Genomic DNA, 26,724 nt, shown 5'->3' with positions numbered 1-26,724 from the left:
CATAGAACTGGGATCACAGTAACTCACCCATTGGTGCATATTCATTCAATAATGTTGGGTCAGAGCAACTTAACCCACTGCCATTGAAATCTGTGGGAAGCAATTTTCTGACAACCAACTGGTCCCTAAATTAGTGTAAATCATTACTGTGTTTCTTTTAATCAAGTTATCTTCATTTGACACATTTAATGTCATTTAGCACTGTATAAATAAATGCACAAACAGATCAATTAAATTTAGCCACATCCATGTGTTTTAAAGGTAAAGGTGGCCACACACGTGCCGATTTTCGATCTTTTGTGCAAAAAGATCGTTCCCACCCTCCACAGAAGTTCAGGGCTGAATTGTCAGATATGGAGGTAGAATCAATAGGATTTCTACCTGCTTCTGCCAATTCAGCCCAAGTAGATTTTGCTCAGGCATCTTTAGTGGTGCCCGATCAAAATCTTTTCGACCGATATCCGCAGTCTTCTGCGATATCGGACGCCTCACCGACTTACAATACACGCACCGAATATTGTACGAAATGAGGTTTCGTACGATATTGTCGGTGCGTGTATGGCCAGCTTAAGGGTATTAGTTATATTAGATGAAGAAGAGAAAGATAACACCTTAATTAGAAAACACTGTTAACAATAGCTTCCCACTGTTTGATTCAGCTCCAAATTACAATCAGGAGTTCATTAATTCCATAATGTGATTTGTGCTAAATAAATAAGAAAAGTGCAGTTATTTGAAAGTACTGGCTTTTTCAATACTGTCACTTAAAAAAGGCTTTTTCTAAAAAACAATTCAATTCAACAAACTAATTTTGTATTCTCACAATTTCTCTCCAAAACCATCAATTGGTGACTGAATAAATTAGATAAAAAATGTACAGGTTTTTTAAAGTGCCAGTTAACTTAAAAAGAACTTTGGAAATGATCCAATTAAATGCATGTGCTATTCCTTCAAACCCATTAATTAGAAAAGTGCTAGTGCCACAAATTCAAATATCACCATATATGTGTAGTTTTCTTATTAAAAGGTCAAAAATGAATAAAATACTATTGAATCAATGAGTTAACAAACTATCAGCCAAATTATTGATTGATAATTCACCTTATTAGGTCTTTAATACTTGTCCGTGGTTACAAGGAGTTGGCACAGGGAATCAAACCAGGGTCTCTAGAGATCCCACATCAAAAGCTGATAAGGACACCGATCACCCTAAATTTTCTATATATTTTTTCTTTTTACAGTCCCCACCGGTGCTAGGCTGCACGCACTGGGAGGGAGCTCCAGGTGTGGGCCGCCATGTTGTTTAGCACGCGTGCACATAAAGGGCTCTACTAACCCTCTTTTAGGGTGATACGTGCCCAGGTTTTTTTTTTGTATACATGTTTAAATTGGTATAAACATTACATGCCATTTATAGCAATTCATTTCATATAATGGATGCACCCCCAGTGCAATTTATTCATATGGACATTGTTAATTATAAAGGAGAGGTTATTATATAGGTGGAGTTGGGGCCTTTTTCCACAATAAAGTGAACCAAGCAACATTATTCTAAATCTGTATGATTTTTAATGTGCTTTGGATTTAATGACATCTGTTTTTTATTTATTTTTCCCCAATTTGTCAAATGAATCATGGATCTGTACAGTAGCAGCGCTAATGAGCCAGATTGAAAATTTCTGATAAAATGTAGTTTACCTCATTTCAGCTGTCCCAACTCTCTATAAGTGATGGGTAAATTATAGAGAAACTACAAATAATACTGTACTTGCTCTAGCTAAATCTGCAAGAGTTTATTATTACTACATTAGTAGTAATTAGAGCAATGTTATATACATGCCAGAGGAACAGTGACAGCTGACATATATGGCATGTGGGTCAACCAGAAGTCCATTCCTGAATGTTTTATTACTGCATCTCGGTTTGATACCTGTATTAATTATTTTTCTATTCTTGCAAACGCAGGGCTACCTTTTTATCTCTGTGCTGGTGAACTCTAACAGCGAGCTTATTAGGCTCATCAACAATGCCATCAAGAACGACCTGTCAAGCCGCAACCCCACCTTTATGGGCCTTGCCCTGCACTGCATTGCTAATGTGGGTAGCCGAGAAATGGCTGAGGCATTTGCTGGTGAGATCCCCAGAATTTTGGTGGCTGGGTAAGAATGCATATAGCTCACATGTAACTTTTTCCGGGATTTTCTAATTATTGACATTGAATTATGTATTTGAACTGTGGATTGCTGCTGCCATCCTAAAATGTTTATATGACGTAGGACCTTGGGTGCTTTATTGATTTTATCTTTCCCATAATTCTAATGCTGTGAAGAAGTAGAAAGGATTGCAGTTATTCATACAACAGTCGCAGGGAAAGGAGAGGCTGTGTTAAGGGTTTTTCAAGGTTTTGATAGGACCTTTGTTAATATTTCTTTACCTAGCTTAAAGGGGAACTCCGGCTTCGAACCAACACAACACAGAAACTCCTAATTTACCTGTCACTGTAATCTGTTTCTTCAAAAAGTATGAATAAATACCTTTTTTAATGTGGAAATCCAGTTGCAAAACAGTTCTTCTGTTTCTGCATCATTTGAAATCCTGGCAGGGGAGGAGGGACTAAATCATTGATGTTACAAATTGTAGATGTAACTTCTTTTTTTTTTTTTACTTTAAAAACAAAATGTTTTTGTCAGTATAGCCTTCCATACCTCCAGGAGGTACTTAAACATGCTAGAAGTTATGCTGCTGACTACATTCCTCTGTACTAGAGGCAGAAACCTGAATTCCTGAGTGGGGGAAGGAAGTAATCCCCTAAGTACTTCTTGTGCTGTCATATATACATTTTATATAGTATAAAAGTGTATAAATTATAGAAAAACTACAAATAATTCTGTACTTGCTCTAGCTAAATAATTATTAATATTTAATATAATATTTCCTTGTTTATTTAACCCACACTAGAAAGTGCCTGGTTAATCCTTTATTGCCATTAAGCACAATCATCATTCTGCATGCAGCTTTATAGGGGTCAGAGAATTCCTTCAGGAAACTTGCCATGAAAAAAAGGCACGTTAGATCTGCTAGAAGGACTTGAATGCTCATAGCTGTAACAGTTCATTAAACAGCAATTTTACCATGAACAAAAATAAAAAAAAAAGGTTGAATTAGGAAAGTGAGATTTGAATTAGCCAAGGACTGATGAACTCCATTATGGGTCAAGTCAATGCTCCAAATTATACTAGAAAAAGGTCATCATTTTGTAACAGGGCCAACTAACCCCAGTGTTTATAGAGCTCTGCAAAAGAGGGAAGCTTATCCTGTTTATGGGGGGCCTTTTTATTTAGCCCATAGCCAAGGGAACAGTTTGCACAGTGGCCCCAGATATTAAAGGCAAATTGCACCAATTTGCTTATTTGGCATCACACAGAATGAATAGATTGCACAAAGCCTTTAGGAGTCAGCTAAAGATTTCTTGCATGTGTAAATGGGATTCTCTTGCAGGCCGCACTAAATGGATATAAGGGATGGCATAGTAGCTTCCAGCTACCATAGTTCTTCGGTATGTGCTATATCGCACTTATCCTGTTCTACTTTGCTAGTTGCCCAAAGGCATTTTAATCTCATTCTGTGTCATTTTTCTGTTGGGTACAATTACTTAACCATCAGCTCTGGAAGTTGTTGTCCTCCGAAGATAATGTAATATCAGTTATAATAATAAAGGGACTTGTGAGCAGAGGTATATTGCTTCCATCTACTAATTAAATATATGTTTTAGAAAAGCAGTAGCAGATGGGGCATTTTAATTACAAGAAGATTGTGATTGATCGCCATACACCTTTGGGCCAACCCTGATGTTTTTCTTTTTAGCCAACAAATAAAAAAGTTATTATAATGTATAATTAGGGTGTAATCTTTATTTCCTATATCCTTGTTTTGTGATAGGGACACTATGGACAGTGTTAAACAGAGTGCCGCCCTCTGCTTGCTACGTCTCTACCGCACCTCTCCTGATCTCGTTCTCACAAATGAATGGACCTCGCGAGTTGTCCATCTTCTCAACGACCAGCACTTGGTAAGGAACCTGTGAGAAAAATAATGTCTATATAGTAAGGCAAATATTCTAGCACCAGCTGAGCTTATAACTTAACAATTGGTGTTGACATGTAGAATGCATGGGAAATTTAGACTCCACACATATTTTTTTTTACATATCTAGTACACCCAACACAATATTTGTGAGACCGAAAAGCAAGTGCACTATATGGCAGGTCATTATATATGCTTTGAAGAGAACGTGATGATTGTTTCTTTGTGGCAAGCTGTCATTTTTCCTACAATACAGCTTTGTGGATATAGGAACTGCACACATGCTTGCATTTTAAAGTGATACTGACACTAAAAAACTACTCTTCAAAATATGAATGTACATAAAAAGTTACCTATAGGTCATGTTTATCCTTTTTCACAGATAGGGCTGCTTTTGTGAGTAATTGTTACTTGAAGTTCCTAACCATGACTGTTTTACCAACCTGACTGTCCCTTCTCAGCCTGTCTCAGCTTCTAATGCTAACGGCCTCCTGCTGCACAAATATGGACTCCCCCTCATAGAGGAACATGGGGGGGTCAGATAGGGAATGTAAAAGCATTAGGAAAGTACATTTAAGGCAAAATTATAAATAGCATGTAAAGACAATGTTATGATAGATGTAAAAACAAAAGCTTACTTTCTGATGTCAGTATCTCTTTAAGGGAGCAATGCCCAGTTATTTGACCACAGAGAGTGCAACAGTGAAACTCTGTGGCCAAATAAATGGGTAAGCTCCCTTAAAACACAAGCATATGTGTGGTTCCTGTATTCACAAAGTTTCATATAAGACAGGTGTCCAGGGAACATCAGCACCACCACAAAAAAAAGTTAAATCTTCAGAAGATTGTGTGTGGGTCCATTGCCATAAACTGGATTTTTCCTACAATACCATTTTGTTATCTTGGAGAGGGTTGTGTGTTTGACCCCTACTTAACTTCCAGCCTTGGTCAGTATGGTTAAGACCCTAATATAAAGGTCCCTACAGAAGCTTTTGAGTGGCCAGATTTTGTGACCAATGACCGGTTCATCAGCGTGTAGAACTGAGAATCCTATAAACGTGTTATTGTATTAATATTCAGAGTTGTATTCAAAATTCTGTTAAGTAAATTGTTTAATATTAATAATAGTTATATAATAAAGTGCATATTATGTTATTTCTGTGCACAAGAGAACCTGTCTAAGACAATTCTTTATAGAACTATTAGCCTAAATTCTAACATAAACAAAAGATGCTCTAAAAGGGGCCCCAATGTTTTTCTTGATATCATACTGTAAATATTGGGTCACTATTAGGTTACCCGCATGACCCAATATGTCAGTGCTTGGGTGATTAATTTCATTACTCCAACAGCTCCATATTTAAATATTGGTTCATTGCACACATCTCTCCTATGCTCTAAGTCTAAGTGGCTCTAAATGTTGCAGGAAAGAGGAATTATGCAATGGGAAGCACCTTAGCGACTCGGCTGAGAGTCAGGAATAAAAGCGTAGCAATATTATTACAAAAGGATGTGGGAAAAACAAAGGAAAAAATTTAGAGGACAATAAGCTAGTTTAACTAATGCAGGCATTAAGTTGCTTTTTAAACTGTTTTAGGGCTGTGACTGAAAAGTCAAGGCAACTTCGGTGACTTACGATTTATATTGTAGCCGGTGGAATGGCAATTTGGGGAGATTAGTCGCCCGCGACAAGGGAGATTTGTCGCAGCGCGACTAATCTCCCCGTGTGTCAAAGCCCTAAGGAGCGGAAGTGCTCATTATTATTTTTTAACAAGTTGTTAGACAGTTGCTGACGAGCAGTGTCAATATCTCAATGCTAACCTCTCAAGACCTAAAATACCGCACAGCACATTCTTGTTTGAGTTCTACGATGACAGTCAAGTCATTAATGCAAACCCCACATCTAATTAAGTAGCATTACTATTTAATTAGCAGTCTTAAGTTTTGTAGTAGATAGTCCTAGACACTGCCTGGGCTATTGAATGGGGCTAAAACTCCAGTGTATGTTGTACGAGTGTATCTTGTACGAGTATAGTGGATTACCTAGAGGATGTCATTGGCCTTGCCAACAGGTTATACATGAGGTTTATCTACTGTATTCCATGACTTTTTTGCTACCCATATTTGACTTTGTCTGTGATAAGAGCTGAAAGTAGATTGTAGATTGTGTATCAAAAAAAGATTATTCTCAGGCAATAAGATGCCAGTTTACAGGAGCTACAACTATAGTTGAGGTTTCTGTCCCAGCAGCTTAGACTAGAAGCAGCAGTGACTCTCTTACTTAAGTGAATAATAATATAATGGGTGGCACACATTTTATGAAACTAATGGAGTCTGGATCAGTCCTTGTGATTTCCACAGACATAACTGAAACTTGCATGGGACTACATTGCTCTGTAAAAAAGCTGGAGGAACCTACATTATTCCAAACACATGTAAAAAAATGTAATCCCTACATTTCCATGCAATGTATATAAGTTGGCACATCTCCCCCACTCTGAGATCATCAGTGGCATTTACATCTGCAAACAGCACATGTGCGCTGTTCATGCAACCAAGAATGCAGGCTTACACAGGCAGAACTTGACAGGAGGTTAGGAGTAAAAAACATGTTTCTCCAGCAGAGTGCACAGCTAAAGCAGAATTTCTATGGAAACCAGCAGTGCATCTCTTCATTGGCTGCCTGACTGCAGGGCATAATTAGTAACCTTAATTGAGAAGAACAGAGCATGCTTAGTAAGCCAACAGCCAAAGTAAATTAATAATGAGGGGGCTGAATGAGTTAGAGGAGGTGAAGGAATCTCAAGCAATTAAGAGGATGCAGCAGCCTTACTACTAAACTTTTAAAACCGGAGTGGCAGGTATTTGCAAAGAGGCTGTACACTGATTACATTTTTTGTGGCTGGTTTACATGTCCTTTAAAATAATCTTCAACTTCTTATTTTTTAGGGTGTCGTAACTGCTGCAACCAGTCTTATCACTACACTGGCACAGAAAAACCCAGAAGAATTCAAAACATCGGTGTCACTGGCAGTCTCCAGGCTGAGCAGGGTAATGCTACATTTTTATATGCAGTCACTATATGTATAGCTGGAAGTCAGTACCACACCAGGTTTCTTTTGTAATGGATGCACGGCCCACTGTGTTCACTTTACAGGCCATACAATTTTTGGATTATAGACAGCAATCCAAAACTACCCCTTCATATGGCTAAAATGCCTTTATTAGTTGTATTGGCACAGACCATTTCTGCAGCATTTTAGGTCCACATTGACCCTAGATACAAGCTGGAACCTTAGTCGGGACCTGAAACGTTGCTCTAATGGTCTGTGTCAGTTCAACAAATAAAGGCCTCTCTAAACAAATCAGCGTTTTGAAGCAGCATAACTGCTTAGTTAAGTGTCCATTGTAATTGAGTTTTGCTAGAACTAGATTTATCTTTTTTCCTGTGCATTGATTGTGCTCAAATATTTGGCTTTTGCTTTTTCTTACCCTAGCACTACGCTGTTTAGGTATGGGAATAAAATCCTGTATAATACCATAGTAAGTCATAGCTGGCATTTCTTTTATCACTCTTTCAAAGTATAGGGGGGCATTATTGCATTTGTTGACTGGTAATTGTGCATTTCTGTGTTCAGATTGTCACATCGGCCTCCACAGACTTGCAGGATTACACCTACTACTTTGTTCCCGCTCCTTGGCTGTCTGTGAAACTGCTGAGGCTGTTACAGTGTTATCCTCCCCCAGGTAATATTTGCTTGATAAAGAAGTGGTACATTTATTCTCTCTGCTACATTTGTCAGTGTTTAATGGAAACAACACAGTGCAGGCAATGCAGATTTGTATAAATTGTAGATGAAAAACTTTTTAAAAAAAAATTTAAATCAAGTATTTGTCTGCCTTGTCAGACTCTTTGTAGCTTTCAAATCGGGTCACTGACACTGGAAGCCAAAAAACTATTTCTCTGTGAGGCTACAATGTCATTTTTACTTTTTATTACTCATCTATCTATTTAGGCCCTCCTTTATTCATATGCCTGTTTCTCTTTCAAACCTTTGCCAGGTTGCTAGGTGAAATTGGAACCAAGCAACCAGATAACTGCTGAAATTCCAAACTGGAGAATCCAAATCCTTAAAATCCTAGTTTTATACTGAATCGAATCCTGGATTCGGTGCCTCCCTAGTGCAGGTCTGCAATGACATAACATTCTCTATTAATGTAAAAACTACTCTTTATGATGATAGCAAAACATCAGTTGTTTATATTGTTTTGGTACCAAAAAAATGAATATTTGAATGTGACATATTTAATTATGATGTAGTTGTAACATTTGTGCGTTTCGCCTTTTAGAGGACCCTGCAGTTCGAGGCAGACTGACAGAGTGCTTGGAGACAATCCTGAACAAGGCACAAGAGCCCCCCAAATCCAAAAAGGTGCAGCATTCCAATGCCAAGAATGCCGTATTGTTTGAGGCAATAAGTCTCATAATCTACCATGACAGGTGAGCTAAATTCTAAATCTAATTCTAATAATCATCTTCTGTGTCTGAACTAATCCAATTGTTTTTGAATTCTCCACAACCTCTCATATTTGGGCTCTACTGCCTCATTTATTGTCCTTTTTTCTTATCTCTGGTCAGTAATGCAAATTGATAGCTTTCTATGAATGAGACAGGAAAGTGTCACTAATGGGAAGCAGCCTACTTGGTGCATTGGCTGCATCTTGAAGGGAGGTGTTCAGATTTTAAATTCTGATACAAGTCTCAACATTACTTATGTCAGTATTTATATTGTGCAGACTGAGTTTGTCTGGGTTGTATGCCTCAATTTCAATTCCATGCACTGGTAAAAGTTGTGTGTTTGCTTTAGAAACACTACTAGAGTTTATATAAATACTCTGCTGTGTAGCCATGGGGGTGGCCATTCAATAGGAGATAAGGCACAGGTTATATAGCAGCTAAGCGATAAAATCTGTAGAATACAATGGTGTCTTATATGTTATCTGCTATGTATCCTGTGCCTTTTCTCCTTTTCCCAGCTGGAATGTCTGCCCCTGTGGCTACACAGCAGCTTATTTATATATTACTATAACTATAGTATTGTTCATAAAGCAAACACAACAGTGTTACGTGTTCAGGGCAAAAGTAAATTATATATTTTAATTGCTTTAAAACAATTTCATTTTTTGGTGTTTAATGTTCCTTTAAAGGGGCAGTCCATCTTTGCAATAAGCAACATGCCTGGTTGGTAGGTTAGTGATTCCCACGGCTGTTGGATGTCACAGTTCCAGCCCCAGCCTTCCCAGGGTTTCAAATTCAAATAAATATTGCTTCCTGCAAATATTTAAATTCCAGTTTGAGCAAAACATTTAAAGGGCCAGAAGGTCATTTTCATACATGGAAACAACATCTACATCTGTTGCAGGGGTGTAGGTGGACAGAGTTAATAGGAGTAAGACTTATTGTTTAATTGGACCACTACTGAATTGTTGGATTAAGGGAGTGAGGGTGGAGGCAAATCCACATATTAATTGGTACCCTCTGCACCTCTAGTTAAACCAATGACAAGACATACATAATTTTATCATCCATTGCATCTGTCCATTAAAGGGGAATTAAAACCTAAAAAAGAATATATCTGGACATGCTTTATTTTAATACTTCATTTACTATACCAAGCCAGTTTAGTTGACCTATAATAGGAATGATCCAGGCTTCAGTATTCTCCACTGGAGCTCCCCATCTTCATTCATGTAATGCTGCTCTTTGTGTGTCATTGCCTCTGCACATGCTCAGTAGATTCTGGGCTGCAGTTGAGAAATCATCAATTTATTAGTAGAAAGTAAAGTTACATTTGTCATAGAAGCTGATGCTAAATAACTGATTATTAATCAACTCTGAAGCATTGATTAATAATCGGTTATTTAGCATCAGATTCTATGACAAACGTAAGTTCACTTTCTGCTAATAAATTGATGATTTCTCTTACAGGTGTCTGTGGGACACAGGGACCATGGGGTATAGTATCTACAAGCAGGAGGCAGGACACTAGAAGTGGAAGAAGAGGAAAAGGCCCCTCCTCCCTGCTACTATACCCCCTGTAGCTTCCTTAGAGCGCCAGTTTTTTCTAGTGTCCTCAGGAGACAGGATCTTACAGCTCTCTGAAGTCTGCGGCCAGATTATTCTGGCACCAGGGGTCGACCTATAGGGCCTACTGCAGTTCCCTCCACAGGCTTCCCCCTATGTGGGACTCAAGCACCGGGGCCAGTAAGACTCTCTGAGCTGGCCACACAGATTTCCTGCCTCTACCTGTGAGTGCAGACGCTGTCCGGCGCTTCCTCCTTCTCAGCTGCACCCCAGGTCAGTTCAGCTCCCAGCCTGCCTGCTCAGCCTGCCAACCTACCTAAACAGCCCCCCTCACCTTAGTACTTTCAGCGGTCCCCATGCGTTCCACTGCGGCCCCATGCGTTCCACCGTCCCTTCCGGGTGACGTCACTACGCGTTGCCATTTTCTGCGCGCCTCTGTTCGCGCGCTTTCCTCCTTCGCGCCATTCTGTTCCGCTCTCCATCCTGAACGGTCGCATCCTCAGGGGCTTTCCTTGGCTCTCCGGACACAGGGACGGTATCTTTGGCAGAGGGGGCACTATTAGGGAAATTTCAGGAAGGCAAGGCTGGGCTTTTAGCGCGGTTGGGTCTGTCTGATCGGGTAACCCCTCCAGGGTTGAGGGGACTGTATTCTTTTGCTGAGTAATGTGAGGGTGTTTCTCTGCTTGGGAAGTATACAATTACTTATGTATTGAATTATATCTGTGCCTAATCGCCTCATATACACCTTTTAAAAAAAAAAAAAAAAAAAAAAAGAGATTATCCTAAGGTGTAAGGAGGGGGAATTCCCCTTACTCCCTTGCATTGACTTGCATTAAAGCCTGCCTGTCTTTTTTGCGTTTATCTGCTGACTATTGTAGGACTGCTTGTCTTGCTCCTTTTCTGTCATGGCAGAAGGCATTCCAGAAGGCCCCTTTTCCAGGGGGGCTTCTAGCTCCTCAAAGGTAAAATACCTAGCATGCGCCAGATGCTGCAAACGTCTTCCATCTGGAAGAAAGGAACCTCTTTGTTCCTCTTGCTCCAAAATTCCGGCTGAGACCCAGTCCCAGGCTCCGGACGTGCCACCGCCCCCAGTTCAGAATTAGCAGGGGGGGACCCTACTCCAGCACTGGCTCTGGATGCTCAAGCGCAAGCTTCCTCTTCCCAACAGGAACCTCCCTTATGGGCGGCCCAGCTTTCCACCGGCATTCCCAAGCTTGCAGCCTGCCTTGATAAACTCTTGGACAGGTTAGATAGGGAGGAACCTCATCCTCCTAAGTCCCTCAAGCTGCAAGCCTTACTCCGCTTGGATGAGTACAGCGACTCAGAGTCTCTCCACGCCTCGGCTACTTGGGAGGACCACTCCCTAAGCGAGGGGGAGATTTCCTCCGACGGGCCAGATGACCCGGAGGACGTATCTAGATTATCACCAGAGGCCATTGATGCTCTCATTGCTTCAGTAATGACCTGCCTTGACCTCAAGACTCCAGAATCCTCTCTAGAGTCTTCTTCCTCTCTCTTCAAGCGTCAGAAAAAGACCGCCCCGTTTTTTCCTTCCACACGATCAACTGGACTCCCTTATCCAAGCGGAGTGGGATCACCCTGAGAGGCGATTCCAGACCTCACGGCGTTTCCAACGCTCGTATCCCTTTCCACAAGAGACCCTTGAGAGATGGTCCACCCCTCCATTGGTAGATGCTCCGGTGTCCCGCTTATCCAAGAACACCGCCCTTCCTGTCCCGGATTCCTCTGCTTTCAAGGATCCGATAGATAAAAAGATGGAGGGCTTCCTCAGAGCAACATTTACTTCAGCTGGAGAAAGCCTCCGCCCCACCTTGGCCTCGGCCTGGGTTTCCCGGGCAGTTCAGACCTGGTCCAACTCGCTCTTAGAGGGCATATCCTCGGGCTCTTCCAGATAGGAATTGTCCCTCTTAGCCTCCCAAATTCGTGACGCCAACGAGTACCTATGTGAAGCATCCCTGGACTCAGCCCAGGCCATCAGTCGTACCTCAGCCCTGGCTGTAGCGGCACGCCGCTCCATCTGGCTCAAGCTCTGGTCTGCCGACATGTCTTCTAAGAAGTCCCTCACCACACTCCCCTTCAAGGGCAAGCTCCTATTCGGGCCAGAACTCGACAAGATAATCAGCCAAGCCACTGGGGGGAAGAGCACCTTCCTTCCCCAGCCTCGAACTCGCCCTTCCTTTCGCAGGGGTCGCTTTTTTTGTCCCAGGGGCTCCAAGGTCTCCTCCTCCAGGGATTCCTCCACGCAGAACCCCCCGGGAAAACCCAGGTTCCAAGCGCGGACCAAGTACTCCTGGCAGGGTAGGTGTCCTCAATCCAAGCCCGCCGACAAGTCCTCTTCCACATGACTACCCCCGGGCAGTAAGTCCTCCTCCCGTAGGAGGCAGACTTCGCCAGTTCCGCGAGGCCTGGCTTCGTCTTACTTCCGATCCCTGGGTACACCGAGTGGTATCCTTCGGCTATCGTCTCGAGTTTCTTGCCACCCCTCCAAGCCGGTTCTTCATGTCCCGGCTCTCTCAGGACCCTCCCAAACAGTCCGCATTTCTCGCCATCATACAAGACCTCCTGGACGAGAGAGTGATCATGCAGGTGCCTCCGGAGGAGAGGTTCCGGGGATTTTATTCCAATCTCTTTCAAGTTCCAAAACGCGACGGGTCCTTTCGACCCATTCTAGACCTCAAGAAGCTCAACACCTTCCTTCGCTTCTCTCGGTTCAAAATGGAATCACTCAGGTCAGTCATTGCGGCCATGGGTCACAACGAATACCTAGTGGCGCTAGACATAAAGGATGCCTACCTCCACGTCCCCATTTTCCCTCCCCATTGGAAATACTTAAGATTTGCGGTCAAAAACCTCCACTTCCAGTTCACGGCTCTTCCCTTCGGGCTTACCTCGGCACCACGCATCTTTACCAAGATCATGGCGGCGGTAGCAGCGTCTCTCAGAGCTCAGTGGGTGTCAATCACCCCATATCTGGACGACCTTCTTCTCAAGGCGCCATCCCAGTCGGCTGCGACATCCCAATTGGAACTGGTCACCTCAACCCTAACATCCCTGGGTTGGAAAATCAACTTGGAGAAATCACGACTCACTCCATCCCGTCAGATGCCCCTCCTGGGCATGATCTTCGACACAGTCCAGCAGAGGGTATTCCTCCCTCCAGAAAAGATCTCCCGAATTCAGGACTTGACGCGTCGGCTGATCCAATCACAGGGCCCATCTATCCGTTTTGCCATGCAGGTGTTGGGGTCCATGGTGTCGTCCATAGAAGCCGTGCCCTTCGCGCAGTTTCATCTACGCGACCTTCAGTGGAACATCCTGGATCAGTGGACACGCACCAGTCTGTCCCAGAGAATCCAGATCCTTCCCAAGACGAAGACTTCTCTTGCATGGTGGCTCAACACGCCTCACCTAGCCAGGGGGCGTCCTCTCCAGGAACCTCACTGGCGCCTCCTGACCACGGATGCCAGCCTCAAGGGTTGGGGAGCAGTTCTGGACCACCTCTCAGCTCAGGGGACCTGGTCAAAGACCGAAGCTCTCCTTCCCATCAACATCCTGCACTGGCAACACCTTCTTCGGGACAGGCCATCAAAGTACAATCCGACAACGCCACCACAGTTGCCTACCTAAATCATCAAGGCGGAACCCGAAGCCGTCAAGCTCTCAGGGAGGTCAGCCTTATTCTGACCTGGGCGGAGGCCCAGGACTCCCGGCTGACAGCAGTCTACATCCCGGGCCTCGAGAATTGGCAGGCCGATTACCTCAGCCGGCAGCAGCTCGACCCAGGAGAGTGGGCCCTAAGTCCAAGTATCTTTTAGGACATCGTCGATCAATGGGGTCTCCCGAGCATAGACCTCATGGCATCTCGCCTGAACCGGCAAGTCCCCCAATTCATGGCCAGGTGCCGCGACCCTCTAGCTCTGGCAGCCGATGCTCTCACGGCCAGTTGGGATTTCCCTCTGGCTTACGTATTTCCCCCGCTTCCTCTTCTGCCCAGAGTCATCAAGAAGATCAAGGCCGGATCCAGCCCGGTTATCCTAGTGGCCCCCTTCTGGCCCAAAAGGGCCTGGTTCTCCGAGCTGGTAGCTCTCAGCAGGGCCGAACCCTGGAACCTTCCCCTGGTTCCCGACCTTCTCTCCCAAGGCCCGATCCACCACCCTGACCCGGCATTCCTGAGTTTGACGGCCTGGCTCTTGAGTCCCTAGTGCTCCAACGCAAGGGTTTCTCTCCCGAGGTCATCCGTACCATGATGGCTGCCCGAAGGCCGGTCTCCTCCAGAACCTACCACCGTGTTTGGAGGATATTTAAGGATTGGTGCGACACTGAGGGCTATTCCTTCCAGACCTTCTCCTTACCCGCCTCTTCTCCTTCCTTCAGTCGGGGCTTTCCAAGGGTCTATCACTGGGATCCCTTAAGTCTCAGATCTCGGCACTGTCTGTCCTTTTCCAACGTCGCCTGGCCATCCTACCGGACATAGCCACCTTCTTACAGGGAGTCTCTCGACTTCGCCCTCCCTTTCGCGATCCCATCCCCCCTTGGGACCTCAACCTTGTTCTCACAGTTCTTCAGGGGCCCCCATTCGAGCCCCTGGGTAGCATACCTCTGGCATGGCTTACCTGGAAAACAGTCTTTCTGCTAGCCATCTCTTCAGCTCGCAGGGTGTCTGAGATCTCGGCCCTTTCGCATCTCCAGCCATACCTCGTATTCCATTCAGACCGGGCGGTCCTCAGAACTCTGCCCTCCTTCGTGCCTAAGGTCGGCTCTTTCTTCCACATCAACCAGGACATCACCATCCCGTCCTTTTGTCCTCAGCCTTCCTCGACTAAGGAAGTAGCCTTGCACGCCTTGGACCCGGTCAGGGCGCTAAAATTCTACCTCCACCGCACCAAGGACATTCGCCAGTCCTCAGCCCTCTTCATTGTGCCCGCTGGCCCCCAAAAGGGTTCTCCGGCCTCCAAGGCTACCTTATCCCGTTGGATTAGAGAAGCCATCCGCAGACCATACATTGCCAGAGGCAAACAGCCGCCCCTTCATCTCAAAGCTCACTCGACTCGGGGAATTAGCACCTCTTGGGCCTTTAGAAACAGGGCCTCAGCCGAACAGGTCTGTAGGGCCGCTACATGGTCCTCCATTCATTCCTTCACTAAGTTTTACAGATTTGAGATTTTTGCGGCATCTGTTGCTCATTTCGGGAGAAAGGTGCTGCAAGCCGCAGTTACCTTTTAACCTGGCCGATCGATATCTGGCCAATTTCAGGCCAGATATCGGTCGGGCAGGCCCCTCGTTTCTGCCCCTACACAGGCCGATAAGCTGCCGAATCGGTCCAAGGGACCGATATCGGCAGCTACAATCGGCCCGTGTATGGGGACCTTTACATTATTAAGCTTTAGTTCTCCTTTAAAACACAATATGCCATCTACAGTATATCTACTGTATCTATCTGAATCAGGTGACTATTTATACATATGTTATCCCTAGTTCTAGACTCTGGTTTGTCACATAAATCCCTGGTCCCAAGCTTTGCATGAAACTTCCAGTTTTCAGCAACAATAATAAATCTTATAGTGGGAATAAATACGCTTATTTTATACATGTTTATTATACAAGAATATAGTGCCAACTTTCACTTTGGAAATATATAATCAGTTTACCGAATATTTTTTTTGCCATCAGTTGTGGCTTAACTCGGACGCAGAATGTGCGCATAAATATTCACAATTTGCAACTATGCCATAATTAAAAAGCTCTTAAGGACGCACTGCGAATAAAAGTTTGCAACTATGTTTGTAGATTAAATGCGCCAATCTTGTCCAGCTTTATAAATATAAGCATGGGCAGGGCAAACATGTTCACTATGCGAATAATCCTGTGCTGTGTGAAGTTTATAAATGAGCAGAAAACAAGTAGCACAAGCTATCGGGGGATGTACCCTTCTTCAGGTACAATACACACGAGTGAACACATTACTCATTAAATACCTAAAGGTATAGCAGCCGAGGAATTGAAGCATCCTACGGAAGTATGTAAGTGGTGTGCCAAAGATTTTTCTCTGCTGTTTATAAATGAGCCCCAGTGTCTCAAAATTTGTTCATGTGTATTGTACATTATTATATCTACATCTTAATCGAGTAGTAGAAATGATTTTGCAGGTAGGGCTTTGAGAATTTTTCCCTTTTCTAATATGGGTATGGTCTCATGCTTTGTATGGTCTATTTAGGGACATTATTTTCATATACATTAACACATTATTCCTGGAAATAATCTGATTCTGCTTTAGTCATTTCTTGTCCTGCTTCTTAACAGCAAAACTTGCATTACATTATTCCCACTAAGTCTTCTTTCCTGCACTGCAGTGAGCCCAACCTCCTTGTCAGGGCATGCAACCAACTCGGACAGTTTCTTCAGCATCGAGAGACCAATCTGCGGTACCTGGCTCTGGAGAGCATGTGTACGCTAGCCAGCTCAGAATTTTCCCACGAGGCGGTGAAGACGCACATAGAAACTGTCATCAATGCACTAAAGGTGAGAGGAAGAAGCTCTCCTGTCTATCAGGCATAGAATTTCCAGCTGCTCCTTCAGTTGGAACTTAATCAGTCCGCGATTGTGTTCTCACTTGGGAATAACCAATTGGGTTCAACATGTTCTCTTTTCTTTGCAGACAGAAAGGGACGTAAGTGTGCGACAGAGGGCTGTTGATCTCTTGTATGCAATGTGTGACAGGAGTAACGCACAACAGATTGTGGCAGAGATGCTGAGCTACCTGGAGACAGCTGATTATTCCATTCGGGAGGAGATTGTAAGGACACAAATTAACACGAAAAAGAATTTTCTATGTACATTATCAAGAACATTTATATGGAGAATAACAAAGCTATATATGTAATATATAAGGATATCATAAGTCACTGAGGGGTTCCATATGAAGGCACAGGGCTGAGTTAACTTCTAATATCCTCATATTTTACAATAAGGGGTACATTATTTATTTTAATACACAAGGTTCAGTGATTCATATGACAAATGACATCACTAAGCACTGATTGTAACTAGTGACTAAGCAACATTTATAAGGATATAATTTACAGGATACTCATAGCTTTTGTGTATTATATACAAATCCAAGGACTTAATAGTGGATGCTAGGACATCAGCTTTTTGCACAAGGCCTGTTGCCATATACCTGTAGTCATTTCTAGCCCAGATGTTTGATGATGGTAAAGTATTCTTGTCAGATTAGCATTGGTTGGCCAGAATGTTAATTTGAAGCAACAATTGGCTTCATTTGATATAAATGCAATTTATGCCTAAATGTTCCTATATGGCTACCAGGACTGTAAGGCTGAAAACACACAGAGCTGCTAGTAGCAGCTACTTGTCATGGCTATTAAAAAAGACAATGCTGATCATTTACTGATAATTGTCTCTATGTGTGTTTTAGCAGAGGCAATTCTCTGTATTGTCTATGGCAGGGTATTTTCTGAAGTTTAGTAGCCTTGAAAAAGTAGCTGCTACTAGTAGTCCAGTGTGTCTTCACCCTTGGGGTAGGCACATTATGTTCAGAGGGGGGTACAGTTCTGGTTGGTCCAGACACACTGACCAGAGGGGTTGAATTAGTTGCAGGGGGCAAGCTGGCCGAGTTCTGGTCCATTTAATATTGTATTGGATGGCAATACTATTTAGCCCAACCGATGGATACACAGTTTGTATTACCCCCTCTCTATTGTTGTTTATCTTGTTTATAGTTAGTCAAACCAATACATGGGGTGTCAAGGCTTTCGTGATGAATGAGCTGCTCATATTTATCATTTTGTTTCACATTATGTTCTCTAAAATGTGGGTCTTATTTAACTTGGTACTTAGCAACAATTATATTGCTTCTAAATCAGTAATAGATAAAATGGGCATTTGTGCTGCTTGGTGAGTACAAAGGGGCCCTGTTAGCTGGCACTGAACCTTTTTAGACATCTGTATCTAACTGGTATAAACATAGGGGCTTTGTTCTTGTAGAAAATCGCTGATCATAGCTTCTTCCTTATATCTAAAGCTGCCCATCAGCAGGGGCTGACTGTGATCCTATCAATTTTTATGTAATTTGACCAAATCACACCCCTTTGTATGTTGGTCAGATAATTATAACATGAGGTATCTTAATCTTAGATGCACCACTGAGGGCATTTTGGTGTCTGATGACAGCAACCTGAACTACCTGCTGGAGCCCAGCCTAATATATATAGACACTTGTTTTACTACAGCAAGTTTAAATACAAGTCTTTTGATTATGAGGGCAACAACTCTACCCAAACAGCAAATGCAACTTTTTTTTTTAAAGGGAAACTCCACCAAAACATAAGCTTTTTGAAAACTAAACAGAATTTCAAGCAATTTTGCAATATACATCAATCAAAAAATTTGCAGCCTTTTCGTGATTTTTAATGTTATAATATGGTTTGGAACAGTTCCCTAAGCCCCGTCCCCTGTTCCCCCTGCTGGTCTGGCTGACTACTTTGAGACTCAAATAAAATGTAGCAGTAGTCAGCTGTCCTCAGACTGCCTCCAGCCTGCATCCTAAAAATCCCACAATTCTCTGCGCACGTTATGTCAATAAGGAAAGGAACATCACAGTGGAATGCATTGTGGGTTATGTAGTTCCTGCATGTTGTCTGTAAGCTGTGGAGATATTGTTACATCAACAATTTGTAACGTCAGTGTTTTAGTCCCTCCTCCCCTGCCAGAATTTCAAATAATGCAGAAAGACAAGAACTGTTTTGCTGCTGGATTTCAGCATATAAAAATTGTATTTATTCATACTTTTTGAAGGAACAGATTACATTGATAGGTATATTAGGGGTTTCTCTGTTGTGGGGAGCTTTTTAAGGAAAGAAAAACTAGATATATTTGGTTACACCATTAAAAATGTTTATGCTTTTGATTTCAGGTGCTAAAAGTGGCCATCCTTGCTGAAAAATATGCCGTAGATTACACGTGGTACGTGGACACAATACTGAACCTCATTCGCATTGCTGGGGACTATGTTAGTGAGGAAGTTTGGTATCGTGTTATCCAGATTGTTATCAACAGAGACGATGTGCAGGGCTATGCAGCCAAGACTGTGTTTGAGGTGAGAATTGTAATTTCTATCATCCCCCCTTGTTCCTTATTCAGTTACACCTAATCTCTTGCATGGAAAGAAAACTGAAACCAAGGCAGCAGGCACAGAATAAAGTTCTGTATTGTTAAGTCATTTACATTATATGATTTAATGATGAGAGAGAGTCTATCGATTTATAACACAGAAAACCACAGAAGTGGGTTAGTGCAAGCGTCAGTGTTCTGTAAATACTGCAAATATGGTGCCCTCAATGAGAGGCGGTGCAGTCAATAAGAGAGGGGGTCTCTGTAAGAACCAGGAACTGTGCTACCACTTCTTACTTGCCCTTGTTCGTTTTTGCTGGTCATTTATATTTAAACTGAAGAGTCGTCATCTTAAGGCGGCCATACACTGTAAGATCCGCTAGTTTTGTGAGGTTGCCAAGCGAGCGGATCTTCTCCCAATAGGGCCAAACGATCAAATTAAAACAGCAGACATAGGCGCCATTGGTTTGGGAACTGCATCAATGAGACAAATTGGTCCCTGATCCGATAGCAAAATCAAACTGGCCTGATCAAGATCTGGCCAATTTCAGGCCAGATGACGGTTGGGCAGGCCCATTATTTGTGCCCATACATGGGCAAGTAAGCTTCCAAATATGTTTAATGGATGATATCTGTATCTGAAATCGGGCCGTGTATGGCCATCTTTAGAGGTTAAGTTATCTCATGCTAAAGACCCTGGTTCGATTTCCTGTGGCAGCTCCTTGTGACCCTACACAAGTCACTTCCACGAGACATAACACAAGTGAACCCCTCTACCTTGAAGGCAATAATGAATATATGGTGCTGGTTTCACTCTGTGCTAGAAAAAAAAAAAAGCATTATCTTTAAAAACTGCCCCTTTATTGAGCACAGTATAGATCTGCTATGGATCCTGTACATTTTTCAGATGAGGGGTGGGCGTGTCCTCACAGTCCCTGCCCAAAGCACAGTAGGAGGGGGATAGCCAATCACAGCCCGGTAGTTACACAAGCAAAGACAGGCTTCAGTTCCTTAATCAGCCTTGCACAGCCTTGGAAAGGAGGCAGTGGGAAGTGGAACGGATGGGCGGGGCTAGTAGGGTTTTTGCAGAAAATTTCAAGTAAATCAGCCCTAAACACAAATTTTTGTGCAGTGATATCTTTTTAAAGGAGTAGGAAAGGCTAAGTCACTGGGGGCACCCCCCAGCCCAGGGTACCTGCGAGCCTCTCCTTTTCCGTCTTTGCGCCGCTTGCGCAGTAGAGTGCAAAGTTGAACTTTATCAAGAAAATCAGGTTTTTCACTCTACTGCACCTGTGCCGGCTCTGGGATTCAGAAGAAAGAGGAGACATTCGCTGCAGCTGCCCCGGGCTGGTGCAGTTTCCTCCTAACAGGAGCACCAGCCCGGGGTATCGGGAAAACGATTACAACCTTTCCTTCTCCTTTAAGTCCTATGGGAGAGAAATGCTATGTAACTGATTCCCTTTTTCTCTCCTTTTTTCAATGTTTGCTAGGCACTCCAAGCTCCTGCTTGCCATGAGAATCTTGTCAAGGTTGGAGGGTACATTCTTGGTGAATTCGGAAACCTCATTGCTGGAGATCCACGCTCTAGGTAGGGATGCATTTCTTTTCTTCAGAATAGTTTTGACTCATCATCTGAATCAAATAGGTTGAGCCAACTGTACAAGGTTCCCTTTATTTATGTTAAAGGGGTTGTTCACCTTTAAATTAACTTTAATGTGGTGTAGAGTGTGTGTTTTGAATTATTTATCTTTTTATTTAGTACCTCTCCAGTTTAGAATTTCAGTAGGTGTCTGGTTACTAAGGTCCAAATTACCGTAGTAACCAGGCAGTGGTTTGAATGAGAGGCTAGAATATGGAGAGGAATTGAACTGCATGGGCACCAAGTGCACAATGTGCCATCATCACCCTTAAGTAGAGGATTAAACTAACTATGATATCAAAGACGTGAAAAGGATATACTGTACGTGATCTGCTATTATATATGTAAGCAAATGTTATATATAAAGTTAGAGACTATCAAGCATGCACATTGATCAGAATATATGCATACATTTTTTTTTTTCATTTCACAGTCCTTTAATTCAGTTTAACCTGCTGCACTCCAAGTTCCACCTGTGTAGCGTTCCTACCCGGGCGCTGCTCCTCTCTGCCTACATCAAGTTTATAAACCTCTTTCCGGAAATTAAGACTACCATACAGGATGTGCTACGCAGCGACAGCCAGCTCCGAAATGCCGATGTGGAGCTGCAGCAAAGAGCTGTGGAATATCTTCGTCTCAGCTCCATCGCCAGCAATGACATCCTGGTAAGTCTCCAAAGCATTCTATATGGCCTTGCATTTTACATTGTGTTGACCTTTTTTAGAACAAATACACTAATCAGTGACCTTAGTGGTTTGTATATTGTATACAGTACCGCAAAAGATTCTGTTATTGGACAAAGCTTTAATTAGCCAGTAGCTAAAGGGCTCTAAAGGTTCTTCTTTAGAAGTGTTGCCTGTTCCTGATTCTAGCATAAGGAGCAAGGTTACTGGATGCTTTTCCTAAACCTCTATCGCCACCTTGTGGCTGTTGCTCTATGTTAAAAGTGTGACGCACTGCATGTGTTTCATATGATAAAGGCTCTCTGTTGGTATAAGAGACCCTCATTTGTCCTCTTTAGAATATTTAACCTTTGATTGCTTATTTTATTTTTAAGGCTACAGTTTTGGAAGAGATGCCCCCATTTCCTGAGCGAGAATCTTCCATCCTAGCAAAGCTAAAGAAGAAGAAGGGACCCAGCACAGTTACAGATCTGGAAGAGACAAAAAAAGAGAAGAGTAATTCTGATTTAAATGGGATCACTGAGCATGCCCCTCTCAGTACAACGGTAATGGATCATTGAAAATGTCTTTTTGGGGGATTCTGAGTTTAAATGCTGCTGTTTATTTTAATCCAAGATCTGTATTAATGGCTGCTTCCACATCTGTACTGGAAAATACTGAAGTACACAGAGGCCCAAACAGCCCCCCCCCACCAGCCCAATAAATAGTGACTGTCTATGGGATATTACAGCAGCCCCACTGGCATTTGTCAGAATCCCCAGATTGACAGTCTGGGCCTGGCTGGAATTATTAGAATTAGGATTCAAGATTTATAATAGAAAGTTTTTTTTGTATACACAGGGTTCATCTCCAAATGTCACTCAAAGAAAGGGGTGTGGCCCCACTAAGACTAATCAGTTGAGACCACGTGAATTTTCCATTTAACTGCTGCAGTCAAAACAGTAAATTAAAGGGATAGTTCCCATTTAAGTTAACTTTTAGTATGTAAGTAATGGCCAAGTGAAGAAGAAACATTTCAGTTAGTCTCCATTTTTTATTTTTTTTTATAGTTTTATTTGCCTTCTTGTGACATTTCCAGTTATTATTGGAAAAGGAAAGGCTAAATCACTAGGCACCCCCAGTAATTGTAATTGCTTACCTGAAACCCCTGGCCAGTGCTCCTGTTAGGAGAAAACTGCACCGGCCCAGGGTAAATGCAGACGAGCGCTCCTCATCCTTGCTACTCCATTTGCAGCGATCCCAGGGCCCCCCCCCCGAATAGAATAGCTTCTCATTCACACTGCTGCCTGGTTGCTTGGGCAGTTTGGAATCTAGCAACCTGGTAACTGCTGAGCTTACATCCGGGAGAGTTGCTGAGCAAAAAGTGAAATAATTCAAAAACCACAAATGAAAAAAAATCCTTGCAAATTGTCTCAGAATATTACTCTCTACATAAAAAGGTTGATTTACAGGTGACCAACCCCTATAAGGAAACTAGCTACAGTGTGGGTAATTTTTATAACTGTTATAAGTTGTCTTTTATCTGTCCTTCTGCAATCCTTATTTTCCATCTGTACTACTGTATAGCAGCAGCCTGTCTTTGAAGATAAAGCCACATATGCCGTCCGTCAACGTCCACTTTCTCTTCTGGTACCCACCCTATCCAGCAGCCAATCCCTGTATTCTGGGACCAGCCATCGTGTAGCAGCCCTGCCATTCTGCCAGGTTGAGAACTATAGGCATGGAATATGATATTTAACACAGCAACCCATTTTAGAGTACCTTTAGATTGCCCAATTAATTTATTAACCTCCATATAGTAGATGCTTTCCTTTATGCTGTGTGATTGCTGTCGGTACATATATGGTTACTGAATACAGATAGTCTGAATCTCTAACACAAAATACTTTTATTAGGGGTTTTGTAACAGGAAAGACCACAAATCCGCTGCTCTTTATTGTTGTTGTCCTATTGTATTGAGCAGGGGAATGCTGGGAGTTGCAGCTTCACTATTGCCCCAGCACCATAAGCAGATATTTGTCTGGATTTTTTTTTTTTGTTTGAAGTTTGCCAGAATTGAGTTGTGTGCATATGGAATACAAACAACTAACATAGCATGAAGTGCTTTGATCTGTGTTTGTTGAAAAGGTTGAGCACTAAACAAGAATCTTCCTTTCCCTTTCTTTTATAGTCCACTCCATCTCCCTCCGCTGACCTACTGGGTTTGGGAGCTGCCTCTGGTTCCAGTTCTACCCCAACGACGGCTCCCTCTGCTGGCAGTCTACTTGTTGACGTCTTTGCAGAGCCCTCCCTGCCTGTTGCTGCTGTCACTACAGAAGCAGATGACAATTTTCCAAGGTATCAAGAGCAGCATCAGTGCAGAAATGGGTGTGGTGGAGGGTGTCTGCTATAAAAGATATGAGATATAGTTTAATGGAGCCTAGACAGGTTAGGGGTAGAAGGTATTTATCTGTTTGTGGGGATTATGTGGACTAATTTTGCTCCATGTTGCTGCCCCTTTCTCTCCTTCATTTCCTCTGTGCCTACAATGGCTGTAAAGTGATGTTCAAACACCATTAGAAGGGGCATCAGGGGAACCAGATCCCTCTGTGGACAATGCAGAGGATTTCTTCGACAAGTAAGCAAACCATAAAACAGCAGTACCATCAACCCATCCGGCACCCCATTCCATTCTCCTCTGCCTCCTACACTCTGATGCCATAATCCATTGTGGTGCCTCATTCCCACAAACTGTTTGATTAGATCGAATTGGATGTTGCAGGCTTTCTTAATGGTCTCCTTATTCATACATCTGTGGCTTCCACAGGAAAAAGAAAGCAACAATTGTTGCCTATTAACAACTAAAATATGAGAGACAATGTTTCAGGTGAATATTGTGCCTCTGTACCATGTGATGTATCCCATTATACCACTTTGGGTTTCTTTATTAAGGATGCTTAATAAATCTACTTCACAATGAATATTTATTATATCTTAATGATTTAGGTAGGGCTCCACCAAATCCAAGATTCAGCTAAATCCAAGCCCATTTTGCAGTATTCAGATTTGGCCAAATTCTAAAATCTGAACCCTAAAAGTCATGTTAGGAAAGTGAAATTTACTGCGGTTGCCAATTCGTTAGGCACCCTTAGTTAATACTAGTTACCCCGGCCTGCCATTCATCTTGTCGAAAATGTACCTGCCTAAGGAATTTTTCCTATGAGCGCTGTGCAGCCATCTTGACTGTTCTTTCCAGAAAGCAAACAGACACAGGGTAAAGTGATTGCATTAAGGTTGATAAAGAATCCAGTTTAATCTGAGCCATTTCCCTGTTTCCAGCATGATTCAGAGATTCATAATTCCAAACAGCATGATTGAGTTGTTTGCAGCAGGAAAAAAAAATGTTATGTTATTCCTTAAACAGATTTATTTTAAACTCTTATAAAGGCCCAATATGGCTGTCATTGAATTATCGGTAAATTAAAAAAAAAAAAAAAAAGCAGACTACATGTTTTTCAACATCCAATCTGTCATCAAAATGATCTAACCAACCAGGTTGTCTGAATGAGGCTTTGGTGTGTTTGCTATTAAAGCAGCAGTAAGTACAAGGCTGGACACCCTACTACATTGAATGCCATTAAATCTCATGGAGCTTTTACTTTCAATATAGAATCATTTGAAGAGAATTTACATGAAACCTTGCAGTGTGATGCCCTTCTTTATTTAACATCTAGAGTTGCCATGTGGCTGGTATTTTATTGGCCTAGCTGGCAAAATATCAGATTTGCTCCCTCTCTAGCCTGCCCCACTCTATGTGACCTGTCCCATTTACATCACAGCTCCGCCCCTGATGTCACAGACTCACCCCCTCATGGACCCGCCCCTGCTCTGGCTAGTAAGAAGATCGAGGAAAGGTGCCAACCCTATTGGCAACTAAATGGGCACAAATGCCAAAATATTACTGTGGAGGCAGAGTAAAAATTATAGTGTATGTACCCAGTGTTGCATATACTCCTATATAGTGGGTCTGGCAAAGGACATTTATTTTGCATCTAAGGCTCTAAATTTAACCCAAAGAGACAGGGTGAAACACTGTACAGGGAGCAAAGTGCCCCTTGTACTAAGTGCAAATATCTTTTTCTCCAGGAACCCCAGGGTTTCATTGTGTCATTTTAAGCTACATATGGGGGTTATGTAATAAACAGCACCAGATCTACCCAGGAGCAGTAAACCATAGCAACCAATCAGCAGGTAGCATTTACTGGTCACCAGTTTAAATACAATCTTATTGGTTGCTATGGGTTACTGCTCCTGCACAAACTTAGTGCCTATTATTACATATGGGAAATATTGCACTGCTGCTTTAAACAGTTTCATGCACATATCAAGTGCTTATAGCTGTGTTTTATTAGGCACCATGATGAAATTAGACAGCAATCTCCCACAGTTAGTGATATGCACGTGATATGTGTGTGTGTCTGGGTGCTTCCCTCCTACTGTTTAACCCTTTCACTTCTTCAGCAGCAGTCTCTGCCATATAAAGTTGCTTTGTTATCATCTAACTATATATCAAACTATCTCATACTCATCTTTTATTACAGTATTTATTTTTGCACAAGTTGCCTTTTGGAAAAGCTCTGGTCTATTTTCCTTTTTCTTGTTACATTTATATCTCAAATGTAATTTCTTGAACATTTTTCTTCAATAATAATTCTACCTTTTCCTTTTAGATGGTGTGCTTTCTGCATTTCTGCTGCTATTTCCCATCTGTTTTTCAGGTTTATCTGTAAGAACAATGGAGTTCTCTTTGAGAATCAGCTGCTACAAATTGGCATAAAATCAGAGTTTCGGCAAAATCTAGGTCAGTGACTTTCTCTTTAAAATCAAGGTTAAAGGAAAGATATTCTGACACAAGCAAGCGGTTTTAGAGGGACCTATACCCTCGGGCACAAATTCATGTAAAATTGCTCTGCAATCCAAAGGGGGTTACTTACCATTACCTGATATGCAAAACTCTAGACTACTTAGGGGTGGCCCTTTGTGCTAATTCAAGAAGCATTTGTGTCATGGGACCATGTTGCTGTGCACCTCACACCAGGTTAATT

General features: G+C 42.5%; 1 protein-coding gene across 5 annotated transcripts in view; it reads left to right on the top strand.

The window, feature by feature from the left end:
* The window catches only part of ap2a2 (adaptor related protein complex 2 subunit alpha 2), a 51,353-nt gene that overhangs the window by 20,228 nt on the left and 4,401 nt on the right, over positions 1-26,724 (top strand). Inside the window, exons 4-18 of one of the 5 annotated variants that reach the window (XM_012960782.3) lie at positions 1,966-2,159; positions 3,940-4,069; positions 7,033-7,134; positions 7,722-7,830; positions 8,434-8,584; positions 16,540-16,708; positions 16,845-16,982; positions 19,122-19,304; positions 20,809-20,906; positions 21,391-21,622; positions 22,015-22,185; positions 23,210-23,344; positions 23,811-23,977; positions 24,180-24,257; positions 26,398-26,480. In XM_012960782.3, the coding sequence (XP_012816236.1) occupies positions 1,966-2,159; positions 3,940-4,069; positions 7,033-7,134; positions 7,722-7,830; positions 8,434-8,584; positions 16,540-16,708; positions 16,845-16,982; positions 19,122-19,304; positions 20,809-20,906; positions 21,391-21,622; positions 22,015-22,185; positions 23,210-23,344; positions 23,811-23,977; positions 24,180-24,257; positions 26,398-26,480 (2,140 nt within the window). Of the gene's footprint in view, positions 1-1,965; positions 2,160-3,939; positions 4,070-7,032; positions 7,135-7,721; positions 7,831-8,433; positions 8,585-16,539; positions 16,709-16,844; positions 16,983-19,121; positions 19,305-20,808; positions 20,907-21,390; positions 21,623-22,014; positions 22,186-23,206; positions 23,345-23,810; positions 23,978-24,179; positions 24,258-26,397; positions 26,481-26,724 lie in introns of all 5 variants that reach the window. The other 4 variants (XM_031899970.1, XM_012960784.3, XM_031899971.1 and 1 more) reach the window with 4 other exon arrangements.

This window comes from Xenopus tropicalis, chromosome 4 (assembly GCF_000004195.4).
Source record: "Xenopus tropicalis strain Nigerian chromosome 4, UCB_Xtro_10.0, whole genome shotgun sequence".
In the NCBI taxonomy this organism is placed as follows: domain Eukaryota; kingdom Metazoa; phylum Chordata; class Amphibia; order Anura; family Pipidae; genus Xenopus; species Xenopus tropicalis.
Note: the sequence above shows the minus strand (reverse complement) of the source record. Positions and strands in the feature narration are given on the sequence as shown.